This window comes from Leguminivora glycinivorella, chromosome 10, assembly GCF_023078275.1.
Source record: "Leguminivora glycinivorella isolate SPB_JAAS2020 chromosome 10, LegGlyc_1.1, whole genome shotgun sequence".
NCBI lineage: Eukaryota > Metazoa > Arthropoda > Insecta > Lepidoptera > Tortricidae > Leguminivora > Leguminivora glycinivorella.
Window position 1 is genome coordinate 7,791,689 of NC_062980.1, and position 27,604 is coordinate 7,819,292.

The window sequence follows — 27,604 nt, forward strand, 5'->3', positions numbered from 1 at the left end:
GGTTGAGTCGCACAACCTTCGGCTTTTAATCATTAATAATCTGTTATGATATACATATACATATGATATATGTTTGCTTCATTTTTATCTATTTACTACAAACGTGCAAAAATTAATTGCACAATTTCTTTATTTAAGTATTTCTTTATTTATAAATTCCTTATAATTAACACTAACATAAAAATTAAAGTTGCTAAAATAATAATATGTTGTGAAACTGAAATCAAATTAATCAAATGAGTCAGACACCAAACATTTCACTAGTAGTGTAATAATTATTTCCTCGGTGCAATTGATAGCTCACCCCGTGGGCCACGTCCTGGGGATTCCTATGTTGCTAATAAATATAAACACGTCATACTTCTTCACTGGTTTTAATTACAAATTAATATTTGTAATTAAAACCAGTGAAGAAGTATTAGATTAAACAAAATATACTTTCTCGCTAACAGAAACAACTGCCAGACAAAATATTAGCCTTCCCGCCAAAAGGGCACTTTTGGCGGGCATTCAAATACCTGTCATTAAAAAGTTACTAACAATACTATCTCCTAATGTTGAACATAAAAATAATACAAAATTAAAAACACAATGTATTGATAAGTCATACAACATGAGACATATACGTAATAAAGGAAATAATATACACTGTATCATCATCATCATCCTCCTTACGTTATCATTTATTTATAGTTTATTTTTCACGTACAAAAAGATTATTTCTAAAAAGAAATTTCTTCCAGCACACCTAGCCTTAGTTTTCGTCCACGAAGAATGGGTGAAAACTTGGGAGTTATCCAAAGAAAATATAAACCATTGTAGCATATATAATACAATGATTATGCCAAAGTAAAAATAATTCCTTATCATGCTATACATTTTCATATAATACCTATTTTGCAATGTTTTATTTTGTCAAACTGGTAATGACGTCAATTTTGGGAGAAGGGGGGATTAAGATATGACGATAGGATGATTATAGGGGGGGGGGTCTAAAATCTGAAAAAATCGATGACGTAATTTATGGACGGCCCCTTTGGCGAAGGCACTAGTTTTTACAAAATCGACATACACTGTATGTGAGTAGATATATAGGCTCATTTTGCTAGTTTCCTTCTAGCCTTAGTTTTCGTCCACGACGAAATTTGAATATAAACCATTGTAGCATATATAATACTATATGTAATGTGCCGGTTTCCTTATCATGCTATACATTTTCTATAAGCTATAATGCTTTCGCGGAACTTGCAGAGCCGATGTCAATAAAAGAAAAAGTTCAGTCACCGTTATATGTATGAATTTCAGGGGCGTCTATTTCTGAAGCGGCGCGTGTTTCGGCAGTATCTTCACTATCTTGTAATCTACACACGTCTCACGCGCATGAATATATAGTTTTCATACAATTGTCTGTATTTTGTTGTAATAAATAGCTAATTTACTAATGCAGAGATATGGGCTTTCCGTGTTTAAGATAATATGTAAGCATAAACGGGATATACGTACGCACTTCAGATATTTTATCATATAATGGCAGGTGATACCGATATCGCGTACTTAGTTGTGATTGGGACGCCACGGACGTGGCGATGGCGCTTAGTTTTTAGGCCACATTTTATTCACATTATTAAAATATACGATCAAATAGTTAATACAGAATATATAAACAAATGAACAATACCAAACCGGGTTAGCTACATACGGTGTAATCGGCTTTCTACGAGCGACAGTCGGGTTCTTGGTAGCGAAAGTGTTAAAATGAAGCGCTCCGGTACCTATAAGTTTGGTGATAACCCGCGACCGAAGCAAAACAATACAGATCTCTCAAATGTGCAGTTTACAAATGGAAAAGCAGATCCGGAAAAAGAGTAAGTATTAAATATTGGCACTTGTATTGTAATATGTACCTATACTATACATAGCAGTGGTCTGCTATGAGTGCTTTCATTAAACAACCAACATTACCTAGACATCTTTGTACAGTCACTTGCAAAAACAATGTTAGGTATTTATTTAGGCTAAACAGGCTGTACTGTATGCTTGTTTGCCACCGACGTTATGATTATAAACTCTTGCGTGCTACGTAATATTCACATCAATTTAAATCGAAATTGAATATTTATTAGCGTAACAAGAACAGTTTTTGATGCAGTCTTCTTAAAAGAAAATATCTATACAAAGATAGTGTAGGAAGAACCAGTGCTTAGTGGGACTTTAATTATATTTTACTCTAACTACAGTACTGAAAGCCAATTTAAACCTGTTATTTACATCAAAGTGATAGGTATCTAAATGATGGCAGTCACGCGTGTATTTTGCTCGTAGTCCAGTCAAGTGTGAAAATATAGGTGTACAAGTGTAGATGTCGGGGACATATCACATATCGTACACTCAGCATAGAATATACTGTGATTACCAAATAGAGTCAGCCCACGATAATGCAACGATTTTGATAGCTGCATCTGTAAGGGCTGCCTCTGTAAATGTAATTTCATCGAAGTTTGACATTTAAAATAACAGTTGCACCGGTGAGTTGTCAAAATTGTTGCAAACTTGCCTTGGGTTTGACTTTATATCGTAACTCACCTGTTATTATAAAAAAAAATGTGTTTCGGTATATTTGTCGCGTTGACAGGACAGTCAACGCGAGTTTCGTTTTCTTTTAACCCCTTATTTGCCAAGAGTGGCCCTGAAGCTTTAGTAGTTTCATGTGCTCTGCCTACCCCTTTATTGGATATAAGCGTGATTGTATGATTGTATGACTGGTACAGTACCTTTCGATGCTAACTATAGGTACCGCCAATGTGCACTTGTGCAAATCATGAAATAACTCCGTTACGACTTGTCTGCGTTGTGTCTTGAATCATAACAGCATCACCCTGAGCAAACGTCACAGCAAAATATAGTCATTGTAAGGACATAGTGAACACCGCCGCCTCTTAACGGTTACCTATTAGAACCAAAAAATTCATACATTTTCCGTGACTTATACGCTATTGAGTACCTAATGTATTGTAAGCTTATGATTAGATTAATTAGTTTTCAAAATGTCCCAAATTGCATTTGTGTTGCATATGCGTCCCTTGGACGGAACGAGTAGACAATGATAAATTACCTATTTAAACTACATAAATAATTATCTCTAGTTTACTAGAATAGAAGAATTATCAATATAGTCATGATTTATTGGCAGTATTAGAAAGTCTTTATAAAGTTCTACTTTTGTGATTTTTTTCATATTTTTTAAAGGCTTAAGTTTAACTGAGCACCTAATTTAGTAACATTTCACACCAAATAAAATCCATTCTAGCACCAATTTTAGTAAATGAGCACCAAAATCAGTGTACCAATTTAATGAAAAATGATAACCAAATATTGTAACTTTCGTTAAAGAAATAATAACTAATTACCCAAAAATTGTAAAATGATCACCAACATTAAAACACCATTTTAATGTAAATGGAAACCTAAATTGTAAGATGCTATTAAAGTACATAACACCCAAAATAATCGTTGTCAACCCAAAAATAATTAATGAGCACCAATGTTGTTACCGCATTTTATTACAAAATGATACTCAAATACTATTGGCCTAAAAGTAGTCTGTGTGGGGGGGTCGCAGTTCTAACCTAACCAATCCCACTTATTGTAGCAGTTCGTCTGTATACGGGTCGCAGTTCTAAACTAACCTAACCCACTTTTTGGTAGCAGTTCGTTTATGTATGGGTCGCAGTTCAAACCTAACCTAACCTACTTTTTGGTAGCAGTTCGTCTGTGTGGGGGTCGCGGTTCTAACCTAACCCACTTTTTGGTAGCAGTTCGTCTGTGTAGGGGTCGCAGTTCTAACCTAACCTAACCCAGTTTTTGGTAGCAGTTCGTCTGAGTAGGGGTCGCAGTTCTAACCTAACCTAAACCTAACCCATTTTTTGGTAGCAGTTCGTCAGTGTGGGGGTCGCAGTTCTAACCTAACCCACTTTTTGGTAGCAGTTCGTCTGTGTAGGGGTCGCAGTTCTAACCTAACCCAACCCAGTTTTTGGTAGCAGTTCGTCTGTGTAGGGGTCGCAGTTCTAACCTAACCTAACCCATTTTTTGTTACAGTTCGTCTGTGTAGGGGTCGCAGTTCTGACCTAACCTATCGGCCCATTGTGCTTCTTGATGAGGTCGGCAAGCTCTTGGAGCGGATTATCGCTAACCGCCTCATCAAGCACCTACAGTCGAAAGGGCCGAACTTGGCTGACTGCCAGTACGGCTTCCGTAGTGGACGCTCAACGGTCCATGCTATCCTGCAAGTGAAGAGTCTGGCAAACGAGGCAGTGTCCCGGGGGGAGGTGGTATTGGCAGTGTCCCTTGACATAGCCAATGCTTTTAACACCCTCCCCTGGGACTGTATAAATGAGGCCCTACTTTACCATCAAGTGCCTCATTACATGAGTAGGATAGTGAAGGCCTATCTGTTCCAAAGATTCGTGGCCTTCCCTGGACAACACGGGTGGGGAAAACGAGAAATGGTGTGCGGTGTTCCACAGGGGTCGGTGCTGGGGCCCCTCCTGTGGAACATCGGATACGACTGGGTGCTGCGAGGAGCAGTCCTGCGTGGGGTCAACCTGGTCTGTTACGCAGACGACACCCTGGTAACAGCGCGGGGGGCCACCTTTAGGGAGGCCTCTATCCTTGCCACGGCGGCAGTAGCCCACGTCGTTGGAAAAATAAGACGGCTAGGCTTAGAGGTCGCCCTAGAGAAATCGGAGGCTATCTGCTTTCACGGGTCCCGCAGAGCGCCTCCGGCGGGAGCACGCATCATAGTGGGGGGTGTCCAGATCGCCGTACGGCCAACGATGCGGTATCTGGGCATCACACTGGATAGCCGGTGGTCATTCGAGGCCCATTTTGAGCGACTGGCCCCGAAGCTGATGGGTGCAGCGGCTGCGCTCGGGCGCCTGCTGCCGAACTTAGGCGGACCAAGAGCATCATGCAGGCGCCTGTATGCAGGCGTCGTTCGCTCTATAGCCCTGTATGGAGCTCCGGTGTGGGCCAACGAGCTGAGCCCCAGAAATGCGACTCAGCTCCGGCAAGCTCAAAGAGTAATGGCGATAAGGTCCATACGGGGCTACAGAACGATCTCGGGCGAGGCCGCATGCGTGCTCGCCGGATCTCTGCCGTGGGATCTGGACGCGGCAGCACTAGCGGCATTGTTCTTCTGGCGAGAAGAGGCGCATGCCCGGGACTTCTGGCCGGCACCGCGCGAGATAGAGGCGAAGCGGGTAGAGCTCTCCCGTGAAGCCACTGCGAAGTGGATGGACCGATTGGCGCAACCAAGTGCTGGCGCCAGAACGATAGAGGCGATCCGACCGGTCATGTCGCAGTGGCTGGAGAGAACTCATGGTGCTCTCACCTTCCGGCTCGTGCAGGTCCTTTCGGGGCACGGTTGCTTCGGGAGGTACCTGCACAAGGTGGCTGGCAGAGAGCCGTCGGAAGAGTGCCATGAGTGCGGCGCAATGGTGGACACTGCTCAGCATACGCTCGAGGAGTGTCCAACCTGGGGGCCAGAACGAGATGACCTCCTGGCCGTAGTGGGGCCGAACCTGTCGCTGTCGCCGCAGTGGTCCAGGCCATGGTAGGCAGCGACAGAGCTTGGCAAGCAGTGCAAACTTTTTGCGAAGCGGTGCTGTTGCATAAGGAAATGGCGGAACGGGCCAGGGAGGTCGAGCCTCTAGCCGACCAAAGGCGCCGACGACCGCCGCCTGCCTCCATAGGTGGACCTCGGGATGACAGGCACGGGGACGCCTGTCATCCATAACATCTGAGGTCCCCGAGATTGCTGGCCGTAAAACGGCTCTGGGCGAAAAAGGCAACAAATGCCTCCGGAGGCGATCCGCAACGCGGACCGGTGCTGGTGGTGCTGCAGAAGTAAAGCGCACGCGTACCTGCAGCCCACCGCTACAGCACAAGGGCGGAAACAGAGGGGTTTTAGTGGGTAAACCGGGTCTCATTAGCCCGGGAGTCCCACATAACCACCGGGGCCCGTCCCCGCGCCCCGGTGGTATGCGTAAAGCATTTCCCCTCTTAAAAAAAAAAAAAAGGGGTCACAGTTCGAACCTAACCTAACCCACTTTTTGGTAGCAGTTTGTCTTTGTGGGGGGTCGAAGTTCTAACCTAACCTAACCGACTTTTTGGTAGCAGTTCGTCAGTGTGGGGGTCGCAGTTCTAACCTAACCTAAACCACTTTTTGGTAGCAGTTCGTCTGTGTAGGGGTCACAGTTCTAACCTAACCCAACCCAGTTTTTGGTAGCAGTTCGTCTGTGGGGGGTCGCAGTTCTAACTTAACCTAACCCACTTTTTGTTGCAGTTCGTCTGTGTAGGGGTCGCAGTTCTGACCTAACCTTACCCACTTTTTGGTAGCAGTTCGTCTGTATAGGGGTCGCAGTTCTGACCTAACCTAACCCAGTTTTTGGTAGCAGTTCGTCTGTGTAGGGGTCACAGTTCTAACCTAACCAATCCCACTTATTGTAGCAGTTCGTCTGTATACGGGTCGCAGTTCTAAACTAACCTAACCCACTTTTTGGTAGCAGTTCGTCTGTGTATGGGTCGCAGTTCAAACTTAACCTAACCTACTTTTTGGAAGAGTTCGTCTGTGTGGGGTCGCAGTTCTAACCTAACCCACTTTTTGGTAGCAGTTCGTCTGTGTAGGGGTCGCAGTTCTAACCTAACCTAACTCAATTTTTGGTAGCAGTTCGTCTGAGTAGGGGTCGCAGTTCTAACCTAACCTAAACCTAACCCACTTTTTGGTAGCAGTTCGTCAGTGTGGGGGTCGCAGTTCTAATCTAACCTAACCCACTTTTTGGTAGCAGTTCGTCTGTGTAGGGGTCGCAGTTCTAACCTAACCCAACCCAGTTTTTGGTAGCAGTTCGTCTGTGTAGGGGTCGCAGTTCTAACCTAACCTAACGCACTTTTTGGTAGCAGTTCGTCTGTGTGGGGGTCGCAGTTCTAACCTAACCTAACCCACTTTTTGTTGCAGTTCGTCTGTGTAGGGGTCGCAGTTCTGACCTAACCTTACCCACTTTTTGGTAGCAGTTCGTCTGTATAGGGGTCGCAGTTCTAACCTAACCCAGCCCAGTTTTTGGTAGCAATTCGTCTGTGTAGGGGTCACAGTTCTAACCTAACCTAACCCACTTTTTGGTAGCAGTTTGTCTTTGTGGGGGGTCGAAGTTCTAACCTAACCTAACCGACTTTTTGGTAGCAGTCCGTCTGTGTGTGGGTCACAGTTCTAACCTAACCTAACCCACTTTTTGGTAGCAGTTCGTCTGTGTATGGATCGCAGTTCTAATCTAACCTAACCCACTTTTTGGTAGAAGTTCGTCTGTGTAGGGGTCGCAGTTCTAACCTAACCTAACCCACTTTTTGGTAGCAGTTCGTCTGTGTAGAGGTCGCAGTTCTAACCTAACCTAACCCACTTTTTAGTAGCAGTTCGTCTGTGTAGGGGTCGCAGTTCTAACCTAACCTAACCCACTTTTTAGGAGCAGTTCGTCTGTTTATGGGTCGCTTCGCTGTCTCATGACTGGTCAAAAGCGTTGTGCATGAGGTGCGGTGTGCAGGGGGTTTATCGTGAGGAGCTACTAAATTTGGTGTTATTATATTTGGTAACATACCTATATGCATATTTTTTGGTAATCCATTATTTATTTAGGTTACAAAAGTGCATTAATTTGGGGCTCAAAATCTGGTGCTCATTTACTATTTTTGGTGCTACTTTACTATTTAATGTAAACGGTTTACTAAAACTGGTGGCAGTTGTATAATTTTAAGTAACATTATTTTGGTGCTCAACTACTTTTTTTGGTCGCAATGGTTGGGGCACCAAAACTTTTTTTGGTACTCATTTAAATAGTTGCCTTTTTTAAACATGTGGTTCAAAAGTTAGAGGGGGGGGGACGCACTTGTTTTTCCTTTAGGAGCGTTTATTTCCGAAAATATTAATATTATCAAAAAACGATCTTAGTAAACCCTTATTCATTTTTAGGGTTCCGTACCTCAAAAGGAAAAAACGGAACCCTTATAGGATCACTTTGTTGTCCGTCTGTCCGTCCGTCCGTCTGTCAAGACCCTTTTTCTCAGGAACGCGTGGAGGTATGAAGCTGAAATTTATATCAATTACTCAGGTCTACTGTCCCTTGAAGCTGTGAAAAAATCAAACTTCTATTTTTAAATACCTATTCAACAATATATCACACGTTGGGGTTGGAATGAAAAAAATATCAGCCCCCACTTTACATGTAGGGGGGGTACCCTAATAAAAAAAAATTTTCCATTTTTTATTTTTGCACTTTGTTGGTGTGATTGATATACTCGTACATATTGGTACCAAATTTCAGCTTTCTAGTGCTTACGGTTACTGAGATTATCCGCGGACGGACGGACGGACGGACGGACGGACAGACAGACATGGCGAAACTATAGTTGACTACGGAACCCTAAAAAAGCGTGTACGCATAAGTTAAAAGTTAGTTGTGACAGAATCTAGGAGTAAAGTCTAGAGAAAATTGAACTAAAAACGAAAAAATATTATTTGATGTTTCATTATTAATCCAGAAAATATTGCCGGTTATAAAAATTACACCCAACCCCTGAAGCTGGCTCAACATAGGTACAATGCATATATTTTTCTCGCTCTCAATAAAATAATTAGATTTAAAATACGAGTTTGTATATTGCATTACCTTGACTAAGACTCTGTCAGAATTCGTCTTCAAAATTGGATGCATTTCGTACGCCATAGCTGTTTGGAATATAAATGAGTAGCGGTGAAGCCGAAACTAATTAGCCTTTATTTTTCTACGTCAGCTTATAAAATGGTTGCTTACATAGAAATTAATTTACCAGGCTTTACCAGCATTGGAGCCATCCCCAAAGAAGCTACGTGTAGTACATCAAAATTATTGAATTAAAAAAAAACACAAATATCCCAAGTAGGTATTTAAATGTTGTCGGTAAGTTTCGACTGCGGTACTTTATAAATGATTTGAATATTAGACATATCAGGAAAATTTATAGGCAGGTAAGTTCTAAGAGTGTTCACAGCAGAGGCGTGTTCTGATATTTGTGAGCAACTAAGGCGCTCCGATACATCTAATGGCGACTATGCAATTCGTATTTACATATTCTTTATACCTACATTGACGATGGCGGTTATCCTTTTATAGCTTCACCTAACTAAAGGAATAAAAAACAGCAGGAACAGGAACAGGATTTTCAGAGTCTCACGTTTCTGCCATTTCATGCATTCTTTCCTATCAAGGAATAGTTAGATGTTTCCAGTCTCAATGGGCTCTTCATTTAAACTAGTTAAAAACAATTGAAGATTGGCTACACAACAAGCTCTACGTATGTCTTGAAGTATAAAATATACCTACGTAGTTGATAAAGTTTAATGCAACAGGAAAACAAACTGACTCACAATCAGGTATTGTAACGAAATTTTAAATTATATGTCTAACTTAAGGGGCTAAGGGCCACTTGCACCAACGAAAATGGAGGATTAACGCTAATATTATAAGAATCAAATCGTAAGTGTTCACGAGTAAACACTGAAATGAATAAAACATTTCAAAATAGAAGAAACAAAATATACAACACGTGTTTTATATTTACAGTAAAGAGGAAAACGAAGTAAAAGAAGATGTGCCTAGCATATCGTTTTTCACATTGGTAAGCTGATTTTATTTTTTTAAGCACTGCACATATGTATACTTAGATGATATGCTGAAAGGAGGCCGCGTTAGTGATTGCCTTTGCTTTGGCCTTTCTTTAGTTGGCTTACATACAATTGAGGGATATCTGCTCTAACATCATATAATGTAACAATATCTTTCAGTATCGCTTCGCGACCACAAAAGACAAAATCTTCATATTCCTGGCGATAATATGTTCAATGCTGGCCGGGACCACGACACCTTTCAACACATTGCTGTTCTCTTCCTTGCTCCAAAGCATGGTCAACTACGGAATTTCCGTGATGATTGGTGCCCCCGACGACGACGCTTTCCTCACAGCGATCCGGGACTTCGCTATATACAACTGTTCATTGGGCGTAGCACTGGTGGTTCTATCATATGCTGCAACGGTTTTAATGAACATAGCCGCTTTCAATCAGGTAATGATCTAATACTTTACATTGATCTTTTCTGGAAGCGTAACATACATTAAGAGATAATCAACTTCTCCGCAATATAATAGTCCAAAATCAGTTCTGAATGTACATATTGCGGAGGAGCAAAAATCAGGTCAGGATTCAGGACCGAGTACATTTCAATGAAGTCGCTAAGATAATCTCTTTTTAATCATCTTTTAATTGCAGGTTTACAAAATGCGACAAGAATACTTAAAAGCAGCGCTAAATCAGGATTTTGAATATTTCGATACTCATCAAACCGGTGATTTTGCTTCAAAAATGTCAGAGTAGGTATTGCGAAGACATTAGACAATAATAAATCGGTACTGCTCTTCTAATAAGGTTAGAACCTAGACTAGTTTTTGCTAATCATTATTTTTCTTTTTCAGCGATGTTGTAAAAGTTGAAGACGGCATGGGGGAGAAATTAGGCACTTTTATATTCTTCCAATCGGCTTTCATCAGTTCGATAACTATGGCTTTGATAAAGGGTTGGAAATTGGCATTGCTGTGTTTGATATCCTTTCCAGTGACGCTGTTTCTTGTTGGACTTGCCGGATTGGTAAATATACTCAAAAGTTAAAAGAGATGGGCTGGACATCATCAAATTGAATGTTTTTATATATTGCGTACCTAACGCATTATGTCCAGGTTTAGAATGTAAAGTGGTCAGTTTTATGTTCATAATTTTAAGCCGAAGTAAAATAGTTTATGAAACAAAAATTAAAAGAATTTAACGAAATTATAACATTGCAGATAGCTTCCAAACTATCAAAGCAGGAAGCTCAAGCATCGGGTAAAGCAGGATCTATAGCCGAAGAAGTGATCAGCGCAGTCCGTACGGTTTACGCGTTTAGTGGACAGGAAAAAGAAATAGAGAGATATCATGGACACTTGCAAGACGTTCGAAGGATAAATATTAAGAAAGGTAATATTATTATTTGCTTCAAATAGTCGTTGGCAAGAGTGAAAGTGGGTACCTAATGTACTTTTTTGTGATGCCCTTCCAACTCATCGAAATATCTGGTCTTACACGAGTAAACACTTCTTGCAGGGTAGATGTAGATGTAGTGTAGGGACGCCCGGCCGGAAAACAGGCGGGCTGTCGGTCACATGATGCGTTCATTCAGCCCAATTCCCTGGAGTTGGAGCTGCAGGTTACTGTCCCGGCTGCATTCCCACACTTCTCTCCTCAAATCTTCTCGTTTTCCTACATAACAGGACATCTTTAAGTTCGACATCCTTGAGTTCATCTTCTCTCAGACTGTCTCTACCGAATGTATCATATCGCAGGGTTGTTCACCGGCATATTCTTGCAGGGTTGTTCACCGGCATGGCAATGGGAACACTGTTCTTCTGCATTTTCTGTGCTTATGCTCTATCGTTCTGGTTTGGATATCAATTTATTTCGAACCCTGAGGAAGACTACGATGTGGAAACTATGATTGCTGTAAGTTTTTCAGAACGCACAAAAACTTAATCACTGTTACAATTTAAAATACATTAATCGTAAATTTAAATAATTTCAGGTATTTTTCGGAGTCTTGATGGGATCAGCTAATTTCGGTATATCGTCGACTCTTATGGAAGTATTTGGAATAGCAAAAGGTGCTGGTGCACAGATCTTCTATGTAATTGACAACGTGCCTACGATCAACCCACTGCTGAACCGCGGTGTCACACCCAGTTCCATTGATGGCAATATAGAGCTGAAGAACGTATTTTTCCACTATCCTTCAAGACCTGATGTTCCAGTAAGTGATATTTATTATGATCATAATATTCATACACACCCGCAACGATTTCTAAACTATTACGTAAATCTTTAAAAGATGTCGTTCCTTTCCTAACCCTGTGTTACCTCCTCCAATGTAAAACTTTACTTATACATAAATTATTAATAAAGATTGCAGTAAGGTTTAAATTTGTTTAACAACATAGATTATTAGTTTTATAACTGACTCTGTGTCACTTGAATTAAAGCAATTAGATTCTGACATTGAAAACATTCCATACTTAGATATAGCGCAAAGCGCGAAGACAACTAGACATACTAGTAAATGCGATAGGTTTAAATATCATTGTTTGTTTCAAGGGCAGTCTTAGTGTTATCATACTATTTATAATCCTATCAGTCTGTTTTATCCATGCTATAAGAATAAACGTGCTAGTTTACTTATTAGTAGTGCCATATCACTAATAATAAGTAAGGTCAGTGTGGGGAAGATCGTCTACCCGGAAAGACCGTCTATTGACTATAACTTTTCTGTTTATATATCTACGCCTCTCACACCTCCGGAGGTATACCAATTTTCCATCCTTAATCCACTGGTCTTCAATACATATCCCTAGGACGAACACTAGTTAACAATAAACTTGATTCGTGTTTCGAGCTCGAACATCGAGTTCAACATGGTTCCGCAAAAAATTTAAATAAAATAGAAACAGTCAGAATATTTGTATATGATGTATGTAACGTAGTCATTTAATAAGTTCAGTTCTTTCTGACTAGTACTATTAATCTACTCAAAACTCGCTCAATTTCTAGTTTTATGTTCTGAAATATGTAACTTAGAAATTGTGCCTACTCAGAAAGTCCGGCATAAAAGAGAAAGGCAAGACCGGCATATGATAAACAAGGAGTTGCCAACCTTTTGTAGGCTTTATTGGAAATAAGTCGAGTGTACACAATATCAATATATAAGTACGTATTGGCTTATGAAAGTTGTACCGTCTTTGATTTTATTTTCGAAATACAGTTTCGATAATGATTCGTATGGGATTAGAACTATCGTAAGTTCTACCCGTTTTTTATTATTTTTGTTTAAGTATATGAAGATTGTGCAACATGCGACGACAAATATTTCAAAAGAGAGTAGGGTTTCAAGTTGGTCATTATTTTTATGATCAGCATTACCAAACAGGAACCGTATGGGTACCCTTTAAAACGGTTTTGACCGACTATTTTACGGCTACGCGACCGTTAATTGACATTGCTGGCTGTCACTTTGACACAAAAGTCGTCATGGGTGTCGTCAAATAGATTCACGGGGGTGCTGGTACCAAAATTAATGACCAAATTAGAATTTGACTTTGCTGACTGTCACTTTGACACAAAATTCGCTATGGGTGTCATCAATAGGTTTTCGGGGGTGCTGATTTAAAAATTAAACACTACTTTGGAATCTGACTGTCACTTTGACACAAAAGTGGACATGGGTGTGGTCAAATAGGTTCTCGGGGATGCTGATTCCAAAATTAATAACCAATCTGGAATCTGACATTGCTGACTGTCACTTTGACATAAAAGTTGTCATAGGTGCCATCAATAGATTTTCAGGGGTGCTGATTTCAAACATGAACGCCATTTTGGAATCTGGCAATGCTGACTGTCACTTTGACATAAAAGTGGTCATGGGTGTGGTCAAATAGGTTCTCGGGGGTGCTGATTCCAAAATTATTAACCAATCTGGAATCTGACATTGCTGACTGTCACTTGACACAAAAGTCGTCATGGGTGTCGTCAAATAGGTTTTTGGGGGTGCTGACTTCAAAAATAACGACCAATTGGAAATCTGACATTGCCGACTGTCACTTTGACATAGAAGTTATCATGAGTGCCATCAAACAGTTTTTTTGCTGTATTGGTTATTGGAATCAGCACCCCCGAGAACCTGTTAGACCACACCCATGACCACTTTTGTGTCAAAGTGACAGTCAGCAACGTCAGATTCCAAAGTGGTGTTTAATTTTGAAATCAGCACCTCCAAAATCTTTTGATGACACCCATGACAACTTTTATGTCAAAGTGACAGTCAGCAATGTCAGATTTCCAGTTGGTCATTAATTTTGAAGTCAGCACCCCCAAAAAACCTATTTGATGACACCCATGACGACTTAGTGTCAAAGTGACAGTCAGCAAAGTCAGATTTCAAATAAGTCATTAATTTTGGAATCAGCACCCCCGAAAACCTATCCTGACGACACCTATGACCACTTTTGTGTCAAAGTGACAGTCAGTAATATCAGATTCCAAATTGGTCATTAATTTAGAAATCAGCACCCCCAAAAACCTATTATACTCGTGGTATATGCACTTCGCGCATACAGTAAAGAGTGACAGAGATAGCACTATCGTTATTGAGATTCGTGGTAGTAAGAGTGAGGAGAGACCTCGCGATTACTGCGCGGTCGCCGCTGTCTAAGCAAAACACCTCGTAATAACCTTTCAGCTCGACTTTCGGTCGGGTACCCCTACAGCTACTTGAAACGGTTGAAACGGTTGCTGACTGTCACTTGACACAAAAGTCGTCATGGGTGTCGTCAAATAGGTTTTTGGGGGTGCTGACTTCAAAAATAACGACCAATTGGAAATCTGACATTGCCGACTGTCACTTTGACATAGAAGTTATCATGAGTGCCATCAAACAGTTTTTTTGCTGTATTGGTTATTGGAATCAGCACCCCCGAGAACCTGTTAGACCACACCTATGACCACTTTTGTGTCAAAGTGACAGTCAGCAACGTCAGATTCCAAAGTGGTGTTTAATTTTGAAATCAGCACCCCCGAAAATCTTTTGATGACACCCATGACAACTTTTATGTCAAAGTGACAGTCAGCAATGTCAGATTTCTAGTTGGTCATTAATTTTGAAGTCAGCACCCCCAAAAAACCTATTTGATGACACCCATGACGACTTAGTGTCAAAGTGACAGTCAGCAAAGTCAGATTTCAAATAAGTCATTAATTTTGGAATCAGCACCCCCGAAAACCTATCCTGACGACACCTATGACCACTTTTGTGTCAAAGTGACAGTCAGTAATATCAGATTCCAAATTGGTCATTAATTTAGAAATCAGCACCCCCAAAAACCTATTATACTCGTGGTATATGCACTTCGCGCATACAGTAAAGAGTGACAGAGATAGCACTATCGTTATTGAGATTCGTGGTAGTAAGAGTGAGGAGAGACCTCGCGATTACTGCGCGGTCGCCGCTGTCTAAGCAAAACACCTCGTAATAACCTTTCAGCTCGACTTTCGGTCGGGTACCCCTACAGCTACTTGAAACGGTTGAAACGGTCAACATCAATCGAGTTCAATCGCCCATTTTTAGATTCACACCCACCAATGTTACCAAACTAATTCACGTATCTTAATAACAAAGTTTCAAAAACAGATAAGTAGTTCGATTTATATGAGCCTGTGATATCGTGACTAAATTGGATTCCCAGGTGTTCGTTGGAAAAACAGTATTATGGAATATCTGGACCTGAAAAGAAAAGGTTATGAACCCCATCTACGGGACATATGCCGGTCTTGCCTAATAAATAGAAAAATGCTTATACAGTATGTAAACTAACGAAAACCATTTACTGTAACCCGTAAATGTCCAGGTGATACTGAGAAACTTTTACTATGGGATCAACCCCGAAATCACGAAAATATCTTCTGTCAGTTTCATAGGTAGTTTTATTTTATAGTAAGTATTTCCTATGGGAGAGTAAATTTTTATTTCGCGTTTTGGGTGTTGGTCCCATAGTAAAAGTTGCTCTGTGTAACTTAAATATTAACAGGCTTCGTTGGTTTACATACTGTATGTTCAAAATTTCAACGTTATTTTATTAATTATCTAGCACATTCTGCCCTGTTATTACGTAAAATAACAATGATCATGATTTTGGGACCTAGAGTCTCATATAAAATTACGCGACAACAAGCACTAGACGGTCTTTCCGTACTCATCGCGGGAGGACGGTCAACCCGCCAAGCCTTAAAAAATTTGATTTTTATCACTTAAAAGTACCTAATTTCACCAAAATGTTGTAAAAGCTTTGTAAAATGTAATGGGACCATGCGCATTACGCCAGACTACATTAATTATAGAGTTTTATCCACTCAAACTTTATTTCAAATAAACTATGCCGGTCTTGCCCGCACTGACCTTACTGATATCATTGAAAAATAAGTATATAAAAAAATAAATATTACTTAGTAAATACATTATCTATTGTTGTATTTAGGATTTACCGAACCAACGTCGGTGTAAGTCCAAAGAGAACAATATTTATTAACATTTCGCTATTACCAATTGGCAGCTTTTTCAAGAGATTTTGGCGAACTTCGGTCTTTTACAGTAACATAATAAACTTACCCAAAAAATTAATAGTTGATAACTGATGCAACTAGCTACAGTAAAATTATTTTTTATCATGATTAACGGATTATCGATTAACTTTAACTTCCGTTAAATTTGTTGAAATGTATCGCTTTAACGATTAACGAAGTTAACTTTTATAGTAACGGATTAGCGATTATCGAAGTTAACTATTTGATTAACGGTGCCCAGCTATGAGTATAATTAATACACTTAATTGTTAAAATGTAATGTATACGGATTAATGAATGGATAAGTAATTATTGATATATGGCAAAACGAAGGAAATTGTTTACACCTCCGCAAATAAGTATCTAATGATAATTTTTAATTTACCATGTTACTTCACGTACTAAATAAGTACCTAGTTATTTTAAAAACCCTAAAAATGTCTATTGAGTTTCTGCCACAGACCACCATGTGGTTTCTGCATATATTGCAGAGAGAGACATTGCAGAGAGCGCACGCGGACACCGGCGCGGCGCCAGTGGACGCGTCTGTGTGCGTGAGCTAGGTATGCATACAACTACAACTGCTGTAGGCACCGCCCCCCTCAGTAGATCGATGCGATAACATCGATTTAAACTTCCCTAGCCTCGTGGCGCCCACCATACAAAATTTTTACGTACTTGAGATTGAATTCAATTTCAGTTATTCGAAAAATTTTAGAAACAAAAGAAATTATATTTTATTTGTTTACATGAGAGTTAAAATTCCATTGAAACCATTATGTACTTTAGAAAGTACATTCGGCGCCACGAGGCTAGAGTAGATACACTGTCACCTACAGTCCGATCGCTTAGTTGCAAATGTGTGCGTCTAGTTGACAAACGAAAACTTCGCAATGTAGTAAAAACTACTTTCATTTTTTTACAAAAACAACGTTATTTCTTAGTAATTAAAGTTCAATTTCAAATGCAAGCAATTGGCGTGCACACTTACGCCGTGTCTTGCGTGGGCGACGGTCGCGCGACCGTCGCCGTCACGTCTTATCGCATCGTCTACTTCCATATCGATAAGGTTTGATTTCGTATGCGTCGCATCGCCGTCGCGCGACCGTCGCCCACGCAAGCCATCGGCTTATCAGTCGCGGTCGTCAGACGCGTCCCATAATTTGTTTCAAGCTTTATACACAAGTTTTCCTTTCAATAGCAATAGCTAACGTAACGCTTGGCTTGAGTAATAAAAACTGTATAGTTAAATTAATAAAATATGTATAAGTAGGATATTGAAATCTTCTTTCTTCGTTGAGCCATCACAGCTAACTTTAACTTACAAACGGTCTTAAGCACCTGCACTTCTGAAGGCGCTTAAGTCATTTATGCTAATAAAAAAAAACCACAACGTTCTATGAACATTGGTCAAGTGCGAGTCGGTTTTCGACTTTTCCATACAAAGAACTCATGAGCGCCTGAACGACTATAATGGCAAAGTTAACGTTTCGCACTTTCAAGACTTTACGTATATATCTCGGAAACGATAAGAGATAGAGCAAAATGGACTTCAGATTTGGGCTTTCGGTGGCACAAATTCTATGTTTTCGTCAACAGACACCTTTTTTGGACCGATTTGAATAAAATTTTGCTCAGTCAATTTATAAACGGTCTTAAGCGCCTCCTTTTTAGTAGGAACTTAAGTCATTTTGTACAAATGAAAAAAAAATTGAACAAGTTCTAAAAAGAAAAAGACAGAAATGAATTTCTTTATACCTGTCCAACTCGCTTACACAATTTTAAGACGTTTAGTAACTACTTGCAGCGGCAGTGAGTGAAATTCGTAATCTGAGTTTTTTCTCTTAAGTCCGACTTACGCTTGACTGTAGATTTCTAATAGGTTTTCCTGTAATCTACAGGGAGAGGGCTATCTCGTGTATTTTTTTGAAAATTTTACGCTAAGTAGTTTCGGAGATAAGGGGGGAATGGTAATTTTTTGCTTATTTTCTTAAATTACTTCTAAATTACCAAAACAAAAAATATAAAAAAAATATATTTCAGATGCTGATAAAATGCTCTTTCATTTGATATGTAACACAATATAGTTTTAATAACTTTGATTTTTAATTTTCAATTTTACCCCCCAAAAGTGACCCCTGTGATTAAATTTCATTTAATTAAATTACATGTCCGTCTTTGGGCCACAGGTTTACATACGTGTGCCAAATTTCAAGTAAATCGGTGCAGTAGTTTCGGAGAAATCGGCTGTGACAGAGGGACAGACAGACACGCGAGTGATCCTATAAGGGTTCCGTTTTTCCTCTTTGAGGTACGGAACCCTAAAAACGCATGATTCAGACCCTAAATAATTCTGCAAGTAATCATTTCTTACATTTAGATTATGGTATCGATATGTGTTATTCCTAGTAATAAAATTCATAAATGTAGCTGTTATCTATACTGGTTTTGTGAGCTTCATGCTGAATAATCCGGTCATGTACCATCTCACCCACCATGAATGTGACATCGTACAGTAGCTTCATATTTAGATACACCTAATTTATTTATTTATTTATTTATTCAAATTAGTTACACAACATTACAGTTAATACATATATCTTAGGTATCTCTTCTCGATAACATATAACATAATTATAATTATGAAGCGAAATATTACAAAAGGTTGGTCATAATGCATATGAATTGTTTCACACGTAAATAAGAGATACTTGACACTAACGGTTATAAACACTTTATTCAAGGTGCTGAAGGGTGTGGACCTCAGAGTAAAAAGAGGTCAAACAGTGGCGCTCGTCGGGCACTCCGGTTGTGGCAAATCTACCATCATCCAGCTTATGTCCAGATATTATGACGTCATCGACGGAAGCGTAAGTCGTGTCAATAATATAAATCATTAAATACTTGTCACTGCAGCAGGTCCACAGATTTTTTTCGAACCTTCAAATTCCAATTTCGTTTGTGCCTGATTATAGTGATTATATTTCGCTCTTCATTGTAAACTCAAATACACACAGGTATTAACACAAAGTATTGAACTGATCCCTTGGTGACGAACAGGGGATCTTGGCTTAAGCAACATCTTATATCAGGAAATCAGGATTAAGGTCAACGAAGTCTAATACGGTTGCAGCAACATCCAGGTGACGATGATGCACCCGTTCACAGGGTTAATTGTCTTGATCATACTCAATTTTATTCCTAAACACCCTATAATTTTCAGGTTTGCGTGGACGGACATGATGTCCGCGAGTTATCAGTGCGGTGGTTGCGCGCGCAGATCGGGCTGGTGGGGCAGGAACCTGTGCTGTTCAACACGACCGTCCGCGAAAACATCCGTTATGGCCGAGAGGACGCCTCCGATGCCGATATTGAGGCTGCCGCAAAGCAGGCCAACGCGCATCAGTTTATACTAAAGCTCCCCAAGGTTTGCACTGGATTGTTATTTCACTTGGATGTTTATTACACGTTCAATCTAATCTATCTTTGTCATTTAAATGTCATTAAGGTGAATGATTTATAAGACTCGATAGTTGGCACCTATATGGGTTTGCCTAACTTAACAGCATTAGAGTTCGAAATCATAAGGGTACGCCGTAATTTTGCCCAAGCTAGCTGATTTTAATTGAAGTCTAACACTGATACTAAGTTTACTGATTGTGCATTAACAGGGCTATGACACACTGGTCGGAGAGCGCGGTGCTTCAATGTCAGGTGGCCAAAAGCAGCGTATTGCCATCGCCCGTGCCCTGGTGCGTAACCCTAGCATCTTGCTGTTGGACGAGGCTACAAGCGCTCTTGACACTTCTTCAGAAGCGAAAGTACAAAAGGCACTCGATAAGGTAATATTAAATTCATACATGGGCATGTGATGCGAAGGGATGAAAGTCATGTGGCGAGAAAGGTATTACGATTTAATGTCGAAGGAAGTAACGGGAGAGGATAAGGTGGATGGACTGTGTGAAACATGATATGAAACGGAAACAAGTGAATGATGAGATGACGGGTGATAGAGAGGTATGGAACATAAGGACATAATGCGCCGACCCCAAATGACTGGGATAAGGGCAGGCGAATGATGTCATTAAGGAAAATTAATGAAGCTGGTATATAAATTTTAAGACGATTTTAATAAAGCATCAAGATAATAAAGTCGTACGTTTGATAAGCATTACCAATACGTAGTATTGAATCGATGGATTGATTTGATTATAGAGACAAGATACATACAACTAATCAGCATACATCGGGGGTTTGGGAGCGGGAATGATTACACTAGCCCAAAAATGGTGAAAACGATAAAAGATAAACATTAATTTAACATTTCTAGGTACATTTGGAGCCAGTTACATAGTTAAATATATATTTCAGTAATTCAAATGACTATAAACAGAGTTACAAATACACGAATTCATTCCCGCTCCCAAAACCCCGATGTATGCTAATCAGTACGAACAACTAATGATACGTAGCTAAAATTCTTTATTTTAACAGGCCCAGGAAGGACGTACCACAATAGTTGTAGCACATAGATTGTCAACAATAAGGAATGCCGATTTGATATACGTTTTCAAAAGCGGAGTAGTCGTAGAGACAGGAAATCATGACGAACTAATGAAAAGCAAAGGACACTATTACGACATGGTTATGCTACAAACATTCCCGGGCGCTGAAGAATCAGGTAGAGTTAGAACTAGAGCACTGAGATACCATAAGCAGTAAAAAATTATTTCCTTCCCACATTTATTAATTTTTTTTTGTAACTAGGTGAAAAGCGGCCATCGTTAACTCGAGAGGTTTCTGTCAGAAGTGAAAAAGATGAAGATGATTTTATTCCCATGAATACTGAGGTAATGTAATGATAAATACGAACCTATTATTATTAAACCTATAACTCAAACAATTCAAAGAAGCATAGATATGGTAAATACGGGTGGTGACATACACCGTTTAGATTTCATTCATCACCTGAATTTTTCAGTAGAGCAAACAAAACTGGAAAAACACAGTGGGAACCAGATGCAAAATCTTAATAGTAAATCTCTGCAACGACATAACTATTTAATGTTACGATATCAACTTCCTCTACAACAACTCTTTCATAATTAAGATTTATTAAATTGTGTTTTGTTTCCAGATTTCGGATGATAAAGATGAGGCCAATAAAGTTTCATTCCTGCAAGTTCTCAAGCTAAACAAGCCAGAATGGAAATCCATCACTGTCGCCAGTCTCTGTTCTCTGATGAGCGGATTTGCGATGCCGATGCTTGCTATTATTTTAGGAGATTTCGTTGGTGTAAGAAATACCATGTGTTTTCTAGCAGTTTACAAATTTTCACAAACGAGTAAAATTAATCCATTTTTCAGTGTTAACGCAATTTAAGTTAGCCGTCTTCTTACAGATTCTATCCAACCCAGACTCGGAGGCAGTCCAGGCAGAAGTCCGGAGGTATGCACTAATTTTCGTAGGAATTGGTGTCTTCTCGGGACTTGCGAACTTTATACAAGTAAGTGTGCACCCTCTCAATCACAACAATTCAACTTCACAAATATTATTAACTTCCTCTGACAATATTTTAACCCGTTTTGAAGGGGTCATAGCTAAGGATCATGTTCCTAATTCCGATATTTCCCGTCTTTTCCAAATCCTACCATTTTATAATAGACGATCCGCATTTCTTTTCCTTTCTCTAGTTTGTGGTATTTCGAGAGTGCATATACCACTTATTAGCTGACATTTCTTAATTTAACATTACTCTTCGAAAGGTATTCTTCTACGGTGTAGCCGGAGAACATCTGACAGAGCGGTTACGCCGTATGCTATTTGGAAAGCTGCTGCAGCAAGAGATTGCATTTTACGACCACAAGGACAACTCCACGGGCGCTCTCTGCGCTCGCCTGGCTGGCGAGGCAGCTTCAGTGCAAGGAGTAAGTTTTCTATACCACGAAGCAGCATAAATAAGCTACCTTTAATCAAGATTTTTTCAAAGTATATACTGCAAAGTATGTCTCTATATAGAGACATTTGCAACTTCAGGATTATATAAGAGTTCTTTGTTTTTAGGCTACGGGTCAAAGAATTGGTACAGTCCTATCGGCGATTGGTACCTTTGGGTTCGCTCTAGTCCTTTCTCTAATATATGAGTGGAGAGTTGGATTGGTCGCGTTAACTTTCGTGCCAGTTATGGTCGCAATCTTATACAAGGAAGGAAGGATGGTCAGTGCGCAATCGTTTGGTGCAGCCAAGACAATGGAAAAAAGTTCTAAGGTGACTAAGCAAAGTGCTTTAAATGTTTATAAAAAGAGCACAGCCAAGCCCTAATCATGCTTGTTTTTCATCTTTCTCGCAAAGGAAACACTGTACCTAAATGTTTATGGCTATTATCATTTTATATACTGCCTCTATCAAAACAGGAGTGCTCGAACATTCTTTAAAAATTTCAGATCGCTGTAGAAGCAGTTGCAAATGTCCGAACAGTGGCATCACTTGGCAGAGAAGAACAATTCGTCACAGAATACAGTGTGAGACTATTGCCCGGCTTAGCCCTCGCTAAGAAAGCTACACATTATCGTGGCATTGTTTTTGGTCTGTCTAGAGGACTGTTCAATTTCGTTTACGCTGCGGCCATGTATTATGGTGGGACCCTCATCGTGTATGACCAAGTTCCTTATGATGTTGTTTTGAAGTAAGTACGATGGCTACTGGCTAGGTATGCTTCGGTTTATGTTGGTATTAATTTTGAAGTGCTCAAGGTAGGTTCTTGAGAAACAATATTTAACATTTTTATGAGAAAATTTAATCTTAAAACGCCACCGAAAGATTATAATATTATCTTCTCGGCAGCAACTTTTAATAATATTCTCCTCAATCCTCAGTAGTGACCGGTATCGATTAGGCAATTTCTATTTCATAGATGCAAAATGCACAAAATATTAATTCATCTTGACAAAACAAACATAATACTTATATTTGTGTAGATCAGCTCAGGCGTTACTAATGGGTGCATCCTCGGCGGCACAAGGGTTCGCATTTGCTCCCAACTTCCAAAAAGGAATCAAAGCCGCTGGTCGTATTATTGTACTGCTGAACAGAGAATCCAAAATCAAGGACCCAGATTCACCCGCAGTTAAGAACTTCGTAAGTAAAATGCCTTTCCCTATCCTACAGAAATGGTTATAAAAAATTAAACCTCATCTTATCTCATGTGTTGAGGAACCGAAAATCAAATTTATCTCTGACCTTTTTCTATATCAATTGGGAGGAACGCTCTTTGAAGTCCTACAAAATTTTTGTAACATCTGTTCTCATTTACATAAGCATAATTTTGCCCACAGAGAGGAACCGGTGAATCCAGCTTACAAGGAGTATTCTTCAAATACCCCACACGGCCTATGATAAGCGTCCTGAACGACTTAAACCTTGAAATAGAGAAGGGCAAGACCGTTGCTCTGGTAGGAGCCAGTGGGTGCGGAAAGAGCACAGTTATACAACTGCTTGAACGTTACTACGATCCTGATGAAGGCATAGTGGTAAGTTAATTATAACAATAGTGAAAATCCCAAGTAACAGATAAACGGATACCAATAACTATAGGATTTACAGATTTCAAAGAATCTTGGCTAAAAAACATTAAAGACTAACAAATCTGGTTTATTCTAGGCTCAAGATGGCGTGCCTCTAACAAAAATTCGTCTCGATGAAGCCAGAAGAACCATCGGTTTTGTGCAGCAGGAGCCTATCCTGTTCGATCGCACGATTGGCGAGAACATTGCTTACGGAGACAATTCGCGCAAACCGAGCCAAGACGAAATCGAAGCTGCTGCCAAACAGGCTAATATTCATAATTTTATTACGTCACTACCGTTGGTGAGTTCAACAGATCATTTCATATGTAGGTAACTAGGTACAGCTACTACAGCTACTTAGGCCCACTTGCACCAACCACTTAACTCAGGGTTAGTGGGCTGTCATCTGTCAAATTCCATATAAAATGGTGGGTTAACCCTCGGGTTAACCCTCCATTTTCGTTGGTGCAATTGGCCCTTAGTGTTTTTAAAAGTAGGGTACACATAAAGACTTTGAGACGTTCGCGCTTCCACGTTAAAATAATAACTAAGGAGAAGTTGTTAGCGAAAGATGTTGAAGACTTCACAATCCTAAAAACCTTAGGTTGGAGGAGGTTATTAACTCCAGAAAAAGGACACATACTGAGATGCAGTACAGGCTCAGTAGACAAGATTCTCTGGAACGTGAGCTATTGGCATTTTGTCTGCCTAGTCTCCTATTTCTCTACTTCCGATGGAACGATTTTTGAATAGTTGCGATATTTGTTTATATCAAACTTTATAACAAAATAATTAAGTAGAGTTTTGGGAATCGATCACAACACAACAAACACTACTAGTATGAAGTATTATTAACTACTATTTATTTCTTCAAGGGTTACGATACAAACATCGGATCAAAAGGTACTCAGCTATCAGGAGGGCAGAAGCAAAGAGTGGCCATTGCAAGGGCTTTGATAAGGAAACCGCAAATGCTGCTGCTTGACGAAGCCACCAGCGCACTTGACACGGAGAGCGAAAAGGTATGTTTACTATAATGGCCGCTGTACACATATGGCCAACGGTTCCACCAACCCCCTTGGCCAAGCGTGTAGAGGGCTACTTGGCCGTAAGTTGGCAGTTGGCGCTTGCGCTTGCCGGCCAACCGATTGGTGTCGGTTTTTTGTCCACACATCAAAGGATCTTGGCGCCAATGGCCAACTGCGTTTACACGTTGGCGCTTCATTCAGTTGGTCGTCAGCCATCAGAGAAGACAGTAGTGAAATATTTACGAAAATAATAAGTTTATCTATGCCAATGATAGTGTAGATTTTAGGAAATAAAATAACCTTGCAAATGTTTAATGTATTTCCTAAAAAAGATAAATGTTCTTATCAGAATATTCAAAAAATTGTTAATATTTCAAATAATTTAATTTTACTACGGGGTTATTATTTTTTAATCAAATTTTTCTGACAACGTCTATGACCTAGAATTTCCTAGACTTTTCCATTCCACGTCCATCTTTCATGAAGAGCCAATGCCAAGTGATTGGTTCGCCAATGTGTAAACAGCGGCTCTTATCTTGGCCAAGGGGTTTCACAAAGGGTTGGTGGAACCGTTGGCTATATGTGTACAGCGGCCTTAAGGTAACTATGTATATGTTACTATGTGACAAGTCTTATCTTACATACTTCAGATTACTTCCAGGCTTCAGTTGTATAATATCAATATCAGTGTAAAATAAAGGCAGTTCGCAATCGGCGGGTAAGCATGTATGTACCTACCTCAAAAAATCTGCATTCATTCCGATGTTCCTCACCATTCCAATGTCACCTATTAATTCCTAGAACGCTTTAAGCGAAAGAACTAAGTACACCTCATTCTAAGGTACCTTAAAACAATCTCTGAAAGAGTTTTGAATGATTCACGGTTATTTTCATTAGACTTATCTCGGTCTATATCCCGGTCAATATAAGTCTAATCGCTGAGTACCTAATTATTAGTAGAAGCCGATACCCGAAACTTTACTACAGTAAGGTGGGGGAAATGCCAATAATTAACACTCCGTAGCGTAGCGAATGAAACGCTAATGTTGCTGAAGAAGTAATATGGAAGAGTAAGACACAGATAACTACGCAGCGGAGCGTAAACAATTGGCAGGTTGGCTAGGCACCCAAACAGAGAGCAGTGAGCATCCAACCTGCTGACAGTCCATCTGATCAGGGAATGATCAGCAACATTATGTTTTCAGGTGGTTCAAGAGGCCCTGGACCTGGCGAAGGCCGGGCGCACGTGCGTGATGATCGCTCACCGGCTGAGCACGGTGCGAGACGCCGACGTCATCTGCGTCATCCATGACGGACGGGTCGCCGAGCGCGGTACCCACCAGGAGCTCATGGATCTTAAGAAACTGTACTACCGGCTCAACCGGCGCGGATATTCATAGGGTAGACTTACGGAAGTTTTGGCTCTTTCGTTTTGTTATTTTTTTTTAGAAGCCTATAGGTAAAATATCTACGAAAAGCACGCCTTGCGATATGAATGATAATGATAACTTTATTAGTACCGCCTAACTAGCGCGGATATTCATATGAAAGAAATCCATATGAACCGACGAAGATATAGGGTTAATGTGCGAGTTTCCGTTAGTCCAGTTGACGATTTTTTGCATGTTAACCTTCTTTGCCGCAATTATATCAAAACAATCCTACACACCTACCTAGTACCTACACAAAACTGATATATCTGATATATCTCACAAGCATTTTTTTTGTAGAATATTCCGTGTATGGACAAATATACATAAAGTGAAGTTTATTAGTTTTGTAAGAATGTTGTGTAAAGTATTTGTTATTTTTTATTTTTAAAACAAAATACAAGAATTGAACAATGCAATCAGCCAATCTTAGCCCGCCTATAGATAATATTTCTTGGTGCCATGGTGCTTTTTATAAATATATTGAAAGTGGAACACTCTTGAGCACACAGGTGTATTTATTAGAATTAATGCTTTAAAAAAAGTTAAAAGAGACAATATTTTTGTTTAGGCATGAAAGGAATTTAATAATCTTTATTATGATGAATTGTCATGATCATGATTCTTAAGATTTTAGTCCAAATAAAATGGGAGGATTTTATTTTGAAACAATTTCAATTTCATTCCTCTGTATCTGTATTATTTTATTATATTTGACATTTGAACATTTTTACAACCACTACTTGTTTTCTGCTAGTACAACTACAGTCGGTTCATCTTTACTTGTCCTATCATGTAAACAAACGAAACGTCAAATATGATCAAAGACAATTACTAGTGATTGGAAATGTCGATAAAATGATGTATTAACGATAATTAGTAAATAAACGCTGCTAATGTCATCAGAGGATTTTCAATTTTACGTCACACAACATCTATGTAAAAACCAAAATTTATTTAGGTTTCGTCACATTTGCAACAATCATATGGAAAAGGCTAGTAGATTATTCATTTTATAGTACCTGACATTAACATTAATACAACAAAAAATATACTGATAGTAAAATATTCATTGTAAAGAGGTAGGAAATAAAACGTAACGAAGTCTGTTAATAAATCTGATATATTATTGCAGTTAATATCAACGCATTTTTTCCAAGCTATACAAACTCAAACGTTAATATCGATCGTTCATAACGATAAGTTGTCATCCCAACATTACGACTCATAGACAATCTAGACTTCGTAATGTCAGGAGTTTTTAATGTCATCCGTTCGTAATTATAATTATTGATGAAAATCGTTTTAGT

The 27,604-nt window shown here is 39.6% G+C and overlaps 1 protein-coding gene across 1 annotated transcript; it reads left to right on the plus strand.

The window, feature by feature from the left end:
• Nucleotides 1-1,755: 1,755 nt before the first annotated feature.
• LOC125230006 (ATP-dependent translocase ABCB1-like) lies at nucleotides 1,756-27,187 on the plus strand. The gene is made up of 23 exons (XM_048134914.1): nucleotides 1,756-1,865; nucleotides 9,645-9,699; nucleotides 9,866-10,144; nucleotides 10,349-10,449; nucleotides 10,552-10,723; nucleotides 10,918-11,089; nucleotides 11,481-11,611; nucleotides 11,691-11,915; nucleotides 19,015-19,140; nucleotides 19,494-19,697; nucleotides 19,942-20,112; nucleotides 20,765-20,951; nucleotides 21,038-21,120; nucleotides 21,408-21,566; nucleotides 21,673-21,777; nucleotides 22,037-22,198; nucleotides 22,335-22,538; nucleotides 22,715-22,956; nucleotides 23,249-23,408; nucleotides 23,606-23,800; nucleotides 23,931-24,137; nucleotides 24,712-24,858; nucleotides 26,070-27,187. The coding sequence occupies exons 1-23, from the start codon at nucleotides 1,756-1,758 to the stop codon at nucleotides 26,262-26,264; spliced, it is 3,792 nt and encodes a 1,263-aa protein (XP_047990871.1). The 3' UTR covers nucleotides 26,265-27,187.
• Nucleotides 27,188-27,604: the final 417 nt, after the last annotated feature.

Coding starts and splice junctions, on each gene's coding strand:
- LOC125230006 (XM_048134914.1), top strand. CDS start 1,756: ATGAAGCGCTCCGGTACCTATAAGTTTGGTGATAACCCGCGACCGAAG. Junction 1,866..9,644: donor AAAGCAGATCCGGAAAAAGA/GTAAGTATTAAA, acceptor TTATATTTACAG/TAAAGAGGAAAACGAAGTAA. Junction 10,145..10,348: donor ACATAGCCGCTTTCAATCAG/GTAATGATCTAA, acceptor TTTTAATTGCAG/GTTTACAAAATGCGACAAGA.